We start from the raw sequence: 15931 nt of genomic DNA on the forward strand, positions 1-15931 counted from the left end.
GGGCCATACAGTATGATACACAGAGGGGGCACGCACTATGTGGCATGGCTTGGAGGGACAGATCACATGGCATAATACAATATATGGCATTGCAGCTCATGTGGCACATGGACTGGGGAACAAGCATCCTGTGGCAACTTAGAAGTTGGACAGCCCTGTAGTGGAAGATAGACTGGCTAGCCTTTGCTTCTTAAAATAATGGTGCTTCCTCCCTCTCTGAACTTGGTTCCAACCCAACTTTTAGAACACATAACAAAAATTATAAACTGTAATTTATTCCGACTGTGATTTGAAGAAGAAACCAGGACTGAATGCTACCATGTGTTCATACATAAAGTAGGAAATTCCCACTTACAGAAAGGCCGCCTTAAAGCCCCTGCACCATTTAAGTCCTACTTGAAATCAATCTTGATGGCTTAAGCACAATTTGTGCTCAGCTTTCTGCATAGTGATGAATTTTGCTCTGAATAAGCAACAATATTTGTGTAGCAAGAAAATACTCTTGGATTTTTCTGTACCTGTGATCCAATCACGTTTGGAGAGGGTGCAGTAGATTGCTGCTGCTGCTGATGGTGGTGCTGCTGTAGTTGCTGTAGTGGTTGCTGTTGTGGTGTTTGTAGTTTGTTTTCTGACGGTGCCAATGGCTGTATTTGAAACTTACTGTCTGGCTGCTCCTGCTTTACTATCAGATTCTTCCGCAGCTGTTCCACCACTCTCTTCTGCAGATGAAAAGAAACAAACAAATATAGACAGGTATAGTAAGTAGTTGCCTACACTATAGCAGAAGGATCTATCCTACTGGATTATATGGTCATCACACAAAGAAGCCATACTGTCATCCTAGAGAGGCATATATTATCACTTAGAAATAAAAGAAATCCTGACTATGGGATTGCCTTAAACAATTAATTTTCTCTTATTCTACACAAGATGAAATGGGCAGCAGGTTAATGACATACAGAATTGTTCAATAATTCCAGCAGGATTTCTCTTTTTCAGAATCTGGGACAAAGTGTGGTCTAGTAGAAAAGCACCAGACAGGTCCACATTAGAATGGAGTTCTGTTTCCAGCCCTGCAACTGGCTTGCATGGTGATTTGCTCAAGAGCAGTTGCCTAAGCCTTAATACCTTCCATGGTTTGAATCAAGGCCAGAACATTTTGCTGAGCCCATGAAAACTCCCCGAAAATGAATCAATTCGTGAGCCTCTGGAAAATCTTAGTTGCTGTCTACTCAGTTGAGACTTGTTAGAATTTGCCAGCTAAATTCTCTAGTTTCTGTCTTCACTGAGCATGCCTCAGCTTGAGGTTGAAAGAGCTGACCAAGATTTTCCTTGCGACTGGTCCTCCTGGAAGCTGGGGAGCCAGTTTTGTACAATGCACAGAAATTGAGAGCAGAGCGACTGTCTTTACTATACACTCATTGCTGCCTTTTTCTGGCATCTGGGAAACAGCACTGCTCAAATACAGCAAGGGAGTTAGCCAATCAGGGCTGCCCAATGTACTGCTGTTATCTGGTGCCAGGCAGACTAAGGAAACCTGCAGAGCATACTGAGATGTGTGCACAGGGCCCCTCTATGGCTGCATAGTGTCAATGCTGCAAGCTCCACTCTTCAGGGCCTTGGCATTCAAAGGTCTGTACACACAGCTCTGGGTAAATTTTTGTACCACAAAAACAAAACTGGGAGAGTTCTCCCAGGTTATTCAAATGTGTGTATGCAGCCACTAAAACTATTTCCATGCTGAACCTCCAGTTGAATCCATTATTTCCAAATCACAACAACCCTTTGCTGTTTAGCAAAAAGCTGTGAAACTGCATCTCTATTACTCTCTACTGGCAGGTCCATATGGCCTTCTACTGCTACCATTAGTTCAGGTATAGTAGTATAGCAGACTGCAGTCTGGATCTAAAAGTTCCAAAGTTGTCAATAAACTACAGGAGATCTCAGAATGGTCCATATGATGGATTTCTCAGTTTTGTTTTTAATTTACGTGCTCATCATGATATAGTAACTATGAATATACTGACATGGTGCAACACAGCACTGTGTAAAAGCAGCCATTTTGTTTGAAAATGTTTGAATTGTTTTCTTTTATAACACAATAAAAAATAAAAAGTGAAAATAAAAGTAAAACATTCCTAAAAACCTGTAATATTTTTTCAGGAATTTTCCTTAGTAGGGAATTTTGCAATTTCTTGTTAAATTGAACTTCTAGACTGTGCTGCACAGCTCAATTTACATGGCTCTTAGTTCTGAAGTCCTTGCCTAAGGAATGTTAAGGCAATGCTGACATCTACACTCCTCCCATTCCCACCCAGCTCCAGAGTAAGCAGCATGTATAAGATCCCACATTGGAGGGATTAAAAGAACACACAATGCCTAAGCACACAACTTAAACTTGTGAATTTGCATTACCAACCTTTTTGCAAAAGACTTAATTCAGCAACTATCAAGGGTACCGAGCAAAAGTAATCTGGCTGCTAGAAATGCTCTTTGGTATTCTGAGGAGGATCAGCTGACAACCTTCTCCAGGATTCTACCTCAGATACAGGAGATTAGAGAAACATAGCTCCAAAGTCCATGAAATTTTGGGAAATTAACAACTATTTATTGTATACAGAAGAGTACCAAGAGCTGCTGATGGCTAACAAAGCCCTAATTTATTTGTTTTTCTTCTAGAGTAGGGAGCAAACAGCAGCAGCAGCAGCGAGAATATTTTTGTAATCCCAGAATTTTATATGGAGTTTTAAATGGTCTGTGTATGTCAGCCCATTCATACATTTAACAATGGAACAATCATTTAAAATTGCTTTCTGAAAACATCAGCTATGTTAACAAGCTAACTAAAGTGCCATGTCAGCAATCAGAGACAGGAACTGAAAGAACATTTCCAGAAAGCAACCGGGAGTTGAGGGGGAGGAGAGCAGAGCAGAGCAGGAGAGGAAATAAAACAACACAAAGCTCTAAATACCTGCCAAAAAATGAACTGCACATAAGAACTGCGCAGGAGACTAAAGAATTACTGTACCCGACACAAACAGGAAGGGTGCTTTTCTTTTCCACAGCCATCCATATGAAATTCAGTGATAATGTTCCTCTTCTACTGATTCCCTAACTCAAGGAAATCCACGGCAACAGTGCAAGAACTCATTCTCCCACTTGTTCTTTACAAAAGGAAGGATCAGTAGTGAAATGTTTAAAAACAAAGGGGAGGAGGGAGCCAGGAACGAGTACTCCTTTGCCATCCTGCCATCACAAGGTGACAGCCAATCAGAAAAGACGTTAGAGGAGTAGGAGTCAAGTGAGTCACATCACATTCACACAACTAACTGTTCCTCCCCCAGGCCCTGAAACAAAGCCCAGGAAAGCTGGGGAGAAAAACAGGAGAGAAAGACACACAAACTTTTATTAGGACTCCACAGAAAAAGGAAGGTTCTGCATATTTGGCACAGGACAGATTAGGGAAGCAGAAAAAAGTTGTCTCTCTGGAAGTCAATACTCTCGCCTTTTGCAACTTGCTGTGAGAGCTGCTAAGCAGCTGCATTTCCTGCCGTCCATATTTATTATCAGTATAATCAGGTGGGAAGAAGGACCAATGCTTTCACATTTTAGAGGTAAAACTGAAGCTGGTGCAGAACACTAATTGCTTTTGCTGTGTCTGTTAAATTCCTCCTAACAACTGGCAACAAAAATGCAACTGCGTTGGGTAAAATCTTACTCCACAGTCTCAGAGAACCTTGGGACTCTGTACTTAGTACTCATCAGGGATCCTGGTTTCCTCTGTTTAAAAATCACAAATTCTAAAATTAAAACTCCCCAAAATCTGCATTTTTCCATGATGAAAGTGAAACACCACTCTATATATAGGTACAAGTTGAACACAATGTTGTATTGATATACTTACAATTTTAAAGCAATGTGGAAGCCTACCCCCGCCTCAATCACTATAATAAAATAAATTCTAAATACCTTTAAATTTTGGTGTTTGATTTTGGGTTTTTTATCACGGAAAACAGGCGCTGCTCCCCCTGCCCCCTTCGCTCACTGGGATGCGGGTCCATCTCCCACTGTCTCCTCCGCTGCTTTGTGGCACTGAGCAGCTCTGATATGCCATTGTCCCTCACTCCCCACCCACAGCCCCCTGGCTCTGCCAGTGCCCCTCATTCCCAACCCACAGCCCCCTGCCCTACCCAGCCCTGCCAGACCAGGCCCCCAGCTGCCAGGGCTACAGGGCCAGGGACCAGGGTCCATAGCTCCCTGCAGCAGCACCCAAGCCACAGCTGCTGCCTGACTGAGGCAGCAGCCCTTGCTACCCTCTCCCTGGGGCCCCCATGGTCCAGCAAGCAGGACCTGGCATAGCAGGGCAAAGCAAGACCAGGTGGGGAAGCTCAGTGCTACCACTGAAAGACCCACACCACCATAACAAGGCCCCCCTGCCCACCCAGCAGCATAGGGGGCAGAACTCCATGCTGCCACCCCTACAACTGCCAAGCACGAAGGGGTGACCTTGCCATGGAGGCCTGCGGCTCACAGCAGTGGCACTGAGCTTCCCCACCCTGCTCTACACTGCTGTGCTGTATCCTGCCTGCCAGGCCACAGAGAGTCTAGGGGGACGGCAGCAGGGCAGGGAGCCTGAGCCCACAGCAGCCAGCCTGCACTCCCCCCTGCACACAAATCTGGTGGGCACATGCCCCCCATAACCTCTCCCAGGAGTGAATCCAACAGTGGGGAGCCAGCCCCCCCTCCACCCCCTGGACGAGCCACATGTGGCTCCATCCCACACCCTACCCAGGCCCTGTGGCTGCACGTTCCAAGCCAGGGCCCCTAGCTGGAACTCTGCCAGCCTGCATGAGGAAACCCACTTCCTGCTTTTTTCTGGGTTTTTCTCTTTAAAATGAGAAAATCTGTGTTTTTCTCCTTAAAACGTAAAAATCCATGTTTTACCACATTACCCTGTGGTGAATGGAAAATCTGGATCCCTGCACATTATCAAGAGTGGCTGTGAACTGCACATGCACAAATAATCTAGCTTCACCTGAAAACTCTTAGGATTTTCTATGAAACTTTTGGGACCCTTTCCAAATTGAGACTTTAAACAAGATCTACCAGTTTTCAAACACTGTTGCAGTTTGCACCATGCTAAACAAAAACAAACAGAGGCCCAGTCCCAAATGAGATCTGTGAGAGCAAATCCTTAAACCCTCACAGGGCCCAACTGATGTCAATGGGGATCTGAGCAGGTTTAAGTGTCCATTCACTTGGGGACCACATTAAGAAAACAGTAGATACCCTTTCTACACAGGCTTTTGGCCGCAAGGCAGTTTGTGGGGGGAAATGCTGTCCACTTTGCAGCATTAAAGCATGCTAGAACAGTGTTCAAAAAACAATTTTGAACCATGACATTGCCAGAACTATGCTTAATCAGTTTTGAACACAATTTGTGCTCCAATACGTACAAGGTCTTCAAGGTAAATTTGCAATGCCTGCTGTAAAGCTCTAACCATGTGTTTTCTATTAAAAAAAAAAAAAAATCAATGGGGTTGGCTTATCTAAAATCCTGCAAAACTCCTTAAAAATTCTCATTAGCTCTGGAAACCTCCTTTGCAACTTTTCTGTCCCTGGTCTTATTAATAGTTTCCCAGCATTTTTAAACTAAGATTAACTGTCAAATGTAATGTGACATTTTTTTTCTGTACCTGCCTCACAGAAAGGGAAGGTTTTAAAAAAATTTCTGAGCTCCTCAATAGCAACATCTTCCTCAAAAATGAAGAGTTACGAACTCCCCTCCCCCTTCTACTGGTTGATTTTCACCTCAAGTTCAATGCCAACCACCTCTTTCACCCCTGAGAAGGAAGAAATGAATAAGCAGTCACTGAATTTGCTGTTTTTTTCTGTGTTCTACCCAAAGAAATAATTGCTAGTACTCTGCAGTAGTTAGTATCAAACCACTTCAAAATCTATTTGTCAAACGCTGCCCTTTAAGTCTGCTGCATAATGTTAGGACTCTTATTCCCCTGACACCCTCATCACTAGGTCTCATCAAGACCCGTTCACACCAAAGAGTTCAGAGAGTCCTTGACACCTTATGTGACAGCTTCTTACAGGTAGTAATTGTAATCAATATTGTGACATTCACTGTTAGAACTGTCTCATTTACATAGTGAATCCAAACGTATCAAGGCATAAAAGAATTTTCAAACCAGAACATCTTATCGGCTTCCGTGATGCACAGACCAAATTTCCTGCAACCTTCTGGCCTTCCAATATCAATATTAATACCAAACCCCCCCTGGATTTTTTAAACTGATTTTTTATTGTTTTCAGTCAAGATTTATCTTATGCAAAGGTTTACATAAAATACATATAAAGACTTTCTGGGGCAACCACATATTTTACTTCCTTTACAATGCAATTTCATTAACTAAATATTATTTCCATTTTCTACCAAAAAAACTGCAAGGAATTTAGCAACTTTAGTAATTAATTCATAAATTCTCTTAGTGATTTTATATTTTCTTTTCAACCAAAAGAGCACATCTACCAAAAATATCTCCAACAGAAGAACATTCTATATTTACTTGTTTAAAAGTAGCAAAGAGAATGAGAGGAAAAGGTGGAATATTACAAAGCTGCACTTTCTATACCCTTTTATACCATGGAAACAAAGCTTGCTCAGTTTGAATTTACCAGCTGCCTGCTATTGACTTGCTGTAACTTTCCACCAACTCCAGGAAGTGGACTATTAAGTATACTCTACTACACATTCCCATAATGCACTAGGAGCATTCTCTAGGATTTAATATTTGCCAACTGCTGAGAGTGAATGATAGGATAAAAAAATATTTCAAATAGCCCAAAACTCCTGTCTGGAAAGGAAAAAAACGCAAAAACACAAAAATGCAAAAGGAAAAAATAAACAAAAAAATGGAATTTCCTGGCTATGCCAGACCTCACTAAAGGCAATTTTATCTTCTATCACCCCCCCCCAAAAAAAACCAAAAACAAAACAACACTGGTGTTGCACCTAGTGAGAAATATAATACCTATGGCCTTAAAAAAAAGTAAAAAAGGTACCATACTTACATTACAGAACGAAGAAAAGGATTCTGGTACATCCCCTACTTGTTTATTCTTTTAACTGGAAATTATGTACACAGTAAAACAACAACAGGAATAGAAAAAATGACAAGCTAGTTCTAAGTGTGAGTAGGTTTCAAGAGAAGGATAAGTGTATAACTATCCTTCAGTCTAAGATAGCAAAAAAATGAAAAGCTGTATCAATGAAATATGACTGCAAGGACAAATATTTATAATGCAGAATTCTAGAGCTGTGAAAATAGAAACTGTTATACAAATAAGGGAATTTTATTCCAGTGACAAAATGGTAAACGGTCTATTGGAATTTTTTAGATATTTGCATGGCTATCCAGCATTTTCACAGAATGATGCTGCTCCTACTGCGCTGGATTTATCCCATAACCTTTTATTAACGGAAAATGCCAAGCTCACTAAATTAGAAAGCATTTGATTCTTTGAAGCTTAGCAGGAAGTTATGGTTCCACATTTCACAGTAGTGACTGAATGAGTACCTACATATTTATGTGAAAAAATAATGCTGGCTTTGGGGCTTATTCTCTCTCTATATGCATGTAACTGCCATTAGCATCAATGGGTCTGAAGTGCCATAGCCACAGGACAGATCCCTTTGCTGAGAATGATTATTGAAATGTACACAGTTATTCTACTCTACACTTCTCCTATCAAGTTTATTTACATTCTAATAAGCAAATGCATACATTTTTCAAATACTTAATTTAAAACAGAAAAATATAAACTCTACCCAAGCTGTGGCTTCACTGGCAACTTGCCAGGAGACTAAAGGATGCATTTAATGGTGCAAATTCATCACTGTATTGGTATAAAATGGCTTAACAACCCTCTGATACCGAAACCACCCTTGAGCAAAGCACTGGTAAGTTCACAGGCACCCTAAAATAGGGGATATTTTAGGCCCGCCTAAGGGTGCAGCAAGGGTGTTGTGTTTGGTGCCACACCATCAGAAGAGTGCGAGAGGAGGATAAAGTGCCTCACTATCCAGTAGGGGACCAGGCAGTTATCTTCCATTTAGTTTAACTGTTGGAGGGAAGAGGTTGCACAGCCCCATGAGTTATGAATCTGTTTCTCTAAAGCAGAGGCAGGCTGGGCAATTTTTTTGGATGGAGGGCCACTTAACTAATTTTGGTGAGGTGTCAAGGGCCACATACATAAAATCTTTTAAAAGATACAATTTTAACAAATTATAAATAAAAAACAAATCATATACTAAAACACAAATATCTACTATAACATACTTTAATTTTATTTTAAAAAATATTTTTGTCTTGATTTATGGTTTTTTGAGTAATGTATATAGAAGCGATTGCATAAAAGCGTAAAATAAAATCACATAAAATGGAGGAGGGTGGTATGTGGGTGGGTGTGTGGAGGGTGGGGGACTGCCCATGCCCTAGGTCCTAGGAGCCAGCTGGGGTGAGGGGGGGTGGAGGAAGGGAGGTAGTGGGGGTAGGAAATGCCTGCAGCAGAGCTCGCCTGGGTGATGCAAGTGTGGCCTGCACCCCCTGTCTCCCTGACCTGCACCTGCCCCACAGTACTCCGCATGGGGCCAAGCCCCACCCGTTCCTGCCCCAGACTACAAGCCCTGGACAGCACACACAGCTTTTTGGTAGAGGTGTTCCTGGTGCAGCTGCAGCCGTCCGGGTCCTGCTCAGCTCCGTCTGCCTTCAGTGTCTCCTCGTCCTGCTGTGCTGCTCGGGGTGGGAGGTAGAGGGGGGTTCAGCTGGGTAGCTCTTGCCTCAGTGCACAGGGCTCCAGCTCCAAGCCACATTCCACCCACTCGGCTGCCCACAGGTGGCTACTTATCATGCCAGGTGGGTAGAGTGGGTGGAAGGCAGCTGGAACTTGGAGTTTGAGCTGAAGCTCCATGCGCTGGGACACAAGCTTCCCAGCTGAAGCTCCCTCCTTTCCACCCCACCAGAGTGGCGCAGCAGAGGCAGGAGGAGCCACTGCAGTTGGCAGGGAGCTGAGCATGACCTGCGTGGCTGGAGCCACACCAGAAATAGTCCCACTGGGAAGCTGTGTGTAGTGGCTGAGGCTGGCATTAAATTGCACAGCCCTGGATTAAATTGATCTATGGCCACATTTTGACAATACCAGTCTTTCAGATTCAAATTAGAAAAATTTCATTAATCTGAAACGTCCTGTGTTCAAAAGCAAGGTCAATAGATTCTATGAACTGTGTGTGACCTAGTAAATAAAATTAACTCAAATCTAGCAAAATAATAGCATATAGCAGAATGCACGATTACTTATTAATACTATTACATCATCTCATATACTTATATCCCCTTCTATATCTCTTCAACTATGTCGGAGGGTGGGGGGTGGAGGCTGATCTATGAACTTCGGTCTAGAAGAAAGGGAAACATTCGATTAAGAATAGATAAATGTTTCTCTTCTGCACTAAAGCAAAGTCTGCAACTTCTATAATTGAATTTACCAGTATTGTGATTTTACGGAGGTAAAAATATAGGCCAAAATTCTCAGAATAAGGGTCAAAGAGCAGTTCTTCCCACACTGTTTTTCTGCCATGGTGTCTTCGGCTTCTGGCACAGAAGTGCATACCATGCTAATTGTGCAAAGACAAGAGAAAAAAGAATAATAATGAAAGATTTCTCAAATTAACTGGTCTTTGCCAAAATGTTATCAACTGTATTCACAAATTGAATTAAAGACAAATTAAAGTGAGCATAAGATCCCTTTGGAGTAATTTTTCCAACAGCTAATTTGCAACTTTTCAACAGGAGGCCTGTCGGCATGCCTGCCGCTGCTAGAGGCAGAAACAAACTGGGGGCTGTTTAAGGAAAGGAGCCTATTTGCTGTCCAGAATTGCCAGCTCTGATTCTGCCCTACAAGCTACAGACTGGTTAAAGGCTCCCTGTAAAATCTGCAGATCTTGCCCTACTGAGAAAACCGAGTGGCACACGCTACACCACACCATACGCAGACAAATGTACGATTTTGATGTGACAATTAAGTTACATGCCACCCTGCAAGCTGCAGAATCTGAACTCTGAAAAACTGATTTGTATCACTGTTTCAAACCTGCCAAAGTTGGGCAAGCATTGTCCACCCATTTTACTGAAGTGGTAACTAAGAAGTTATACAAGGCTGTATCAGAAGTGACAACAATAGCGCACCAGTGATATAGTACACCTGATTCAAACACACACCTTCGCTGACTTTCAAAATCAATGTGCCAACTCTGTGTTCAGCTGTGCTAACTGTCCACTAAACGACTCTTCTCTACATAGTGTAGATTTTCATTATTCCTCTGAAGTCTAACAAAGTGTTGTGTAAAACATGTAGAGTGTACAGTGTCAGTGAGTCTTCACTGTGGTGGCACAGTGCTCAGTCTTGCAGCCGAGAAAATAAGCTCCACTTGCCTGCTTCCATTCCACAAGAGTCAACCCAAGAAATAAAAGCATGGTGAGGGCATGCTGGGGACATCCCAAGCCACACTGGATTAATTTCCAAGGTAGATGCCCATGGAGAGAGGAAGTAGGGCTAATTTATGTAGCAATGAGACTGAGCACTGCCACCCTGGTGCACATATACCCAGAATCTTCTTCTATAGGATAGTTTGCAGAGGATAAACTATTGCTATCAGTTTGCTCCTAGAGCTCAAGGTGTAAAGGTATCTCCTGGATTTAAAGATCCTGAGACTTAATCCTACTGAGGGAGAATTTATATGGTTCTACATCAAAGCACTTCTGTCTTTTCAATTTTATTTTTCTGTTTTTCCTAAAAATCTAGGAAATTACACACACAATTAAAAGTAAGCATTCAAACCTTAGGAAACACCAGAATTAAGCTGTCCATACAGCCTTAATTCAAACCCCTTTTGCATAAAAGTTATGATTCAATCCTTAATTACATTAACTCATACTCTTTGCCTTAAAGGGCATCACAGAAGAGAAGATGAGGCGGGGGTTGCTAAAAGAAAAATGTTTCTTTGTTTTTAAAATGGAACAGAGTATGAGTCAGGAGAGTGGGGTTCCTTTCCTAGCTCTGTTATAAATTTCCTGCATGATAAGTTGGATAAAACTTCAGTTGTAGTGCAGATTAAGGTTGCACAAGCAATCTGACACCTGGTATTCCCTAAATTTTGAATTTTACAATCCTGATATTCTTTTAACTTAGTTTTTTTTTTCGTACATGATACCCCAGAGTTAAGAAACTGCATTCCCTCCTCTTCAGGTGTCTGTGGGCCATACCTTTGCTTTCATACTGCCAGCCCCAGTGGCACACCAGGACACCATGGGAATGTGGGTAGATATGACCCTGCACCACCACAGCAAGAACTTAGGCTCTGGCTTTCCATGGCGGCAGCCTGTGCCCCAGTGACAGCTGGGACATGGGTAGCTCTAGTGGTACTGTGGGCACCCACCATGGCCAGAGCTGGGGCTCAATGACTGGGCTCCCTGCAGTGGCAGGCAGTGTGCCAGTGAGAGTTGGGGCTCTAATCTGAGCAGCACAGTGGGCAGAACCTCTGCTGGGGCCAGAACTGGAGTTCTTGCCACGGTGGCGGGGTTTCCCCACAGCAACAGCCAGAGCCCCAGCTTTTGCTAGGATACAGACAGCTCCATCAGCCCCACAGGCAGAAGCCCTTTACCCATGGCCAGAGCCAGAGCTGTGGTGGTGGGGTTTCCCATGCCAGCAGCCATTGTCCTGGAGAGAGTAGTACCGTGGATTCCAGCAGCAGCAGCACAAGTCCCAGTGAGAGCTAGGTCACTGGCAACCCCAAGACCTGTGTAGGCAAATCCCACCACTGTGGCCAGAGCCCCAATTCTGGCCATGGTGGCAAGGCTTCTTGTGGAAGCAGCCAGTGTCATGACTTTTGCTGGGGGACAGGTAACTCCAACAGCATCCCAGGCAGAAGCCCCACCACTGCAGCCAGAACCAGTGGTAGGGCTTCCCACTGTGAAAGCCAGCATTCTAGTGAGAGCCAAGGACGCAGGCACCTCCAGCTGCACTGTGGCCAGAAGCTCCACTGCTGCAGCCACAGTGCACTGAACCAAGTCTTTTGCCCCAGCTCTGGGGATGATGAAGAAGCTTCTGCTCGCAGTTCTGCTCAGTGCTCTTTTCCCCAGAACACTGATTGCTGCTGTGGGAAGCCCCACCACCATGGCCAGCAAGCTACTTCTGGTCCAGAGGCCGTATGTTAGGCACCATCGATGTACCCTATAAAATGGTATGCACATTATTCTACATTCATTAGAAACCTTCATTAATGCATAGTCAGTGTAATTTACTACCTAACACTGATGTTATGTGTAGAATACCTCTTAATATATGCAGGAGAACTGACAGAAGGACTGGATCTTGTATGTCATGGTGATCAATGTATGATACCCTTCACCTGTTTTAGAATTAGACCATGCCAAACTCCAGACATGTAATTCATGTACATAGTATTCCTGGATTAACATTCCCAGCTTTTTGAGACTTTGTTCCCCTTAGAAACAAAATCAATACCTGAAATGCTTTATAAAACTACAAGAAATACTTTACAAGCTTAACAGGTAGTTTAAATCTTGAAACTGCTCTTGACTTCCTTATTCTTAATACCTACCAGCTATTTGTATACAGTGCAGCAGCATCAAAATTGCACCTTGCTACTGCCCGCTTCTGGTCTCTGTATATTTTTCTGCTTATTTTACTTCCAAAACCAAGGCTTTATTTAATTGTGGCAGGGCAAGGAATGTGTTATAAAATGGCTCATAAACCATTAACAGAACTAAACAGCTATGTTAAAATTCTAGAATTTTTACTGATGCTGACGTGTGTAAAGTGATTTTGTATAATGGGGTACTAATCCCTGATTGGAGTCTCTATAAATGAACATAAAAGTACTGGAAGTTTCATTGTGTGAAATATTTAAAACTAGACAGGACAAAATGCTAGAAAATTTTCTATGGGAATCTATCTTCCTGAGGTCCTAAAAGGACTATGACTTTATATATCTGTTCTTAATCTGATTTTTGTGATTGTATGGTTAATTGAAAAATAAACAGATGCCTGTGTAGATCACACATACACTTTCAATTATTAAGAATATTACTACTCTATAATTATTAGACTATTATTAAGCTGGCATTAGTGGGCTCCTATACACGTGCATTGAGGCTGCTCTGACACACTGTAAGTACAGCGCGTTGGAGCAGACTTGATTAATTGAGTCTGCTGGAGTGTAGTAATTACCGTGCTCCAGACTTCAGTGTCACATGTTATTGGTGTTCCCATGCTGAAAAATGGCAGCAGTGCTTTACTTAAAGTTCATTCCACGAGCTTTAGTTAAAGCGCCCCCCACCACCATTTTTCAGTGGGGGGGATGATCATACACGTGACGCTTCAGGCGCTTTAATTAGCATGGCTCTTGCAGCCACACACACCCTAAGCTACCTCAGTGGCTCTTCAGTCAAAATCTACTACCAGGAGTTGTGAGGGGATTAACACTGGACTCCTCCTCTGCTCTTTGCAGTCCCCAGAAGCAGTAGCCAGCTTGGTGGCCATGAGGCACAGAGTGTGCTTGCTCCATTCTATCTTGCTTCTATTCCAGGGAAGAGAACTCAGCTTCTTGTTTAAGACATGTACTCCAATTCTGGAGGGCTGATTTTGGGAGAAAGGGTGCACGTGAATAAATATGGTATTTCTAAATAAACCAAGGGGAATGGATTGCAAGTCAAATCTTTATGCAAGATAGTCTTACACAGTGACAGTCCCTTGGGTTGCTTGCAGGCATGAAAAAAAAACAACGCTTTATTTTAAACTCGGCACACTCCCACACCAAGCCCAGCACATCCTAAGAAGAGGGGTCACATTAGTTGGACCCAGGTCATCCAATGTCTGTATAGACTGGGTGCTTTAGTGGGGCTTTTGTGGTGCTTTTATCTAATAGCTGATTGAATCTGCTTTAGATGAAAATGTCAGAAAGCCCCGTTGAAGCATGTGATCTATATAGACGCTGCAGAGCCAGGTTGGACTAATGCACTGTTTCTTTTGTAAAGCGTCGTTTGTTTGGATTTTTTTCCATGTCTGTCAGCAGCCTTGAATTCATAATTCAGCCGGTCTCATTTTCAGAAGTACACTGGTGCAGAAGCTACCTCCTATTACTGAATCACAGTCATACACAGTAGTGAGGGGAAAATGCATGCAGTTCATATTTATGACGACTAGTTTAATTTTACCAATGAAAGTAAAATTGGCATTATTTAGAATTAAAAGGATTGGATCCGCATAACATGTACAATGACCTGTGGTAAATTAAGCCTGACACTGACAAAAACAGCACTTAGCACTTAAAATCTAAACTGCTTTACAGACATCACTGATAAAAAAGATGGGGCCTACTTAGCATGGAGAGGGAATGAATAAGGAAGGTTATAATAGTGGAGTACAAATAATAAATGGAAGACATGCAAATTGGTCACTCCTATTTACTCTCTCAAAATACAAAAAACAAGAGGCATAAAATAAAATTGAATGGAAACATATTTAAAACTTAAAACAAGATTTTTTTTAACATAGTGCATAAGAAACTTGTTATTAAAATCATTGTGGCCCTATCATATTGAATCTTCCATAGTACGCTGAAGACGAGAAGAAAAGATGCAAAAGTCTAATTAGGGATCAGTCATGTTTAGTGAAATGGTGCTTATCCTTCTCTATGCTTAATGATTAACAGGTGATTAATGATAACAGTGTTCAATAACATAGTAATTCCACATTCAGTTCTATTTCATAGTTTAGATCAGTAGTGCTGAACCTTCCAGCCCTGTAGTCCAGATGAGTGATACAGGGTCAGTTCAGGGGCTGAATACAATGTGGGGTCAGTTGTAGCCTGCCCTGCACACTAGATCCATTCTCAGAGCAATCCCACATGCCAGCACATAAGGCTCCCCTCAGGTCCCGAAGTTTGGCAGCGAGGGAAAGGTGGCAGCATTAATTGCCATGTTTCTGGAAGCTGTGGTGATTAATCCTGCCACTGCTTTCTCTCCCTCCCTCTCCCCACCATTAAACTCTGGGACCTATGAAGAGCCCCACAGCCTGGGGGTCTCTCAGCCTTGCAGAATGGAGGCTGGTTTAGACAAGATGCTAGACCACCTAGCCATGGTTCCATATGGCAAAAAAGAGAGGCAATGTGTAAGTGCTGACGGGAGGGGGCAACTCCACACCGCAACAGCCGCCCCTACCGCCAGGTGTTGGATCCAGCCAGGCTGCAGACCCACACTCCACTGCTGGCACTGAAATCTACTCCATCATGCTCCCCAGAAGTGTTGCCTATGGCTAAAGCCCAAGTTTATTTTATTTTTATTCATTTAACCCATAGCCCTAAATACACAATTTCAATCTAAACAAACATAAGCTACTTTGTTGTTCTCTTTAGTAAAACAAACATGATTAAAACATAATATAGTAAGGAAAAACTACTGCCCTATAAACCAAACCAAAACTGAACTTAAATCTCTTCAACTCCCTGCCATTAGCTGCCGCTGCTAGTTCAAACTGTTTTTAAAGATGTGGTACTGACTGCTCCATGCTCCTTGGTACGACTGTAGAAGGACAAAGCCATCAGTCTTGCTCAGCCTACCCAAGCCCACCGTATATACAAGTGTTTATCTGTCTCCATAGGAAGCAAAGCCTCACCAAGTGGGTTTATGTCTTAGACTTCATAAGAATAAAGGTATCAGGGTTTTCACTGTTGTTGCACTAGCCAAAAAACACCTTATTTCAAACCTTTCCAAAGCTGGTAAAAGTTTTAAGTCAACATTACTGTACTTACCCTTCAGATATTTCAGAGCCAAGAAAAGAT

At 42.6% G+C, this 15931-nt stretch overlaps 1 protein-coding gene across 19 annotated transcripts in view; it reads right to left on the reverse strand.

Moving 5' to 3' along the window:
- PHF21A (PHD finger protein 21A) overlaps positions 1 to 15931 on the reverse strand; it is a 240794-nt gene that overhangs the window by 49593 nt on the left and 175270 nt on the right. For 17 of the 19 annotated variants that reach the window (XM_090033022.1, XM_090033024.1, XM_090033023.1 and 14 more), the window contains one exon: positions 519 to 719. In XM_090033022.1, coding sequence (XP_089889148.1) covers positions 519 to 719 — 201 coding nt within the window. Of the gene's footprint in view, positions 1 to 518; positions 720 to 2971; positions 3222 to 15931 lie in introns of those variants that run through there. The other 2 variants (XM_090033030.1, XM_090033039.1) reach the window with 2 other exon arrangements.

The sequence above is a fragment of the Crocodylus siamensis genome, chromosome 2, assembly GCF_052110815.1.
Source record: "Crocodylus siamensis isolate JL-2025a chromosome 2, ASM5211081v1, whole genome shotgun sequence".
Lineage (NCBI taxonomy): Eukaryota > Metazoa > Chordata > Crocodylia > Crocodylidae > Crocodylus > Crocodylus siamensis.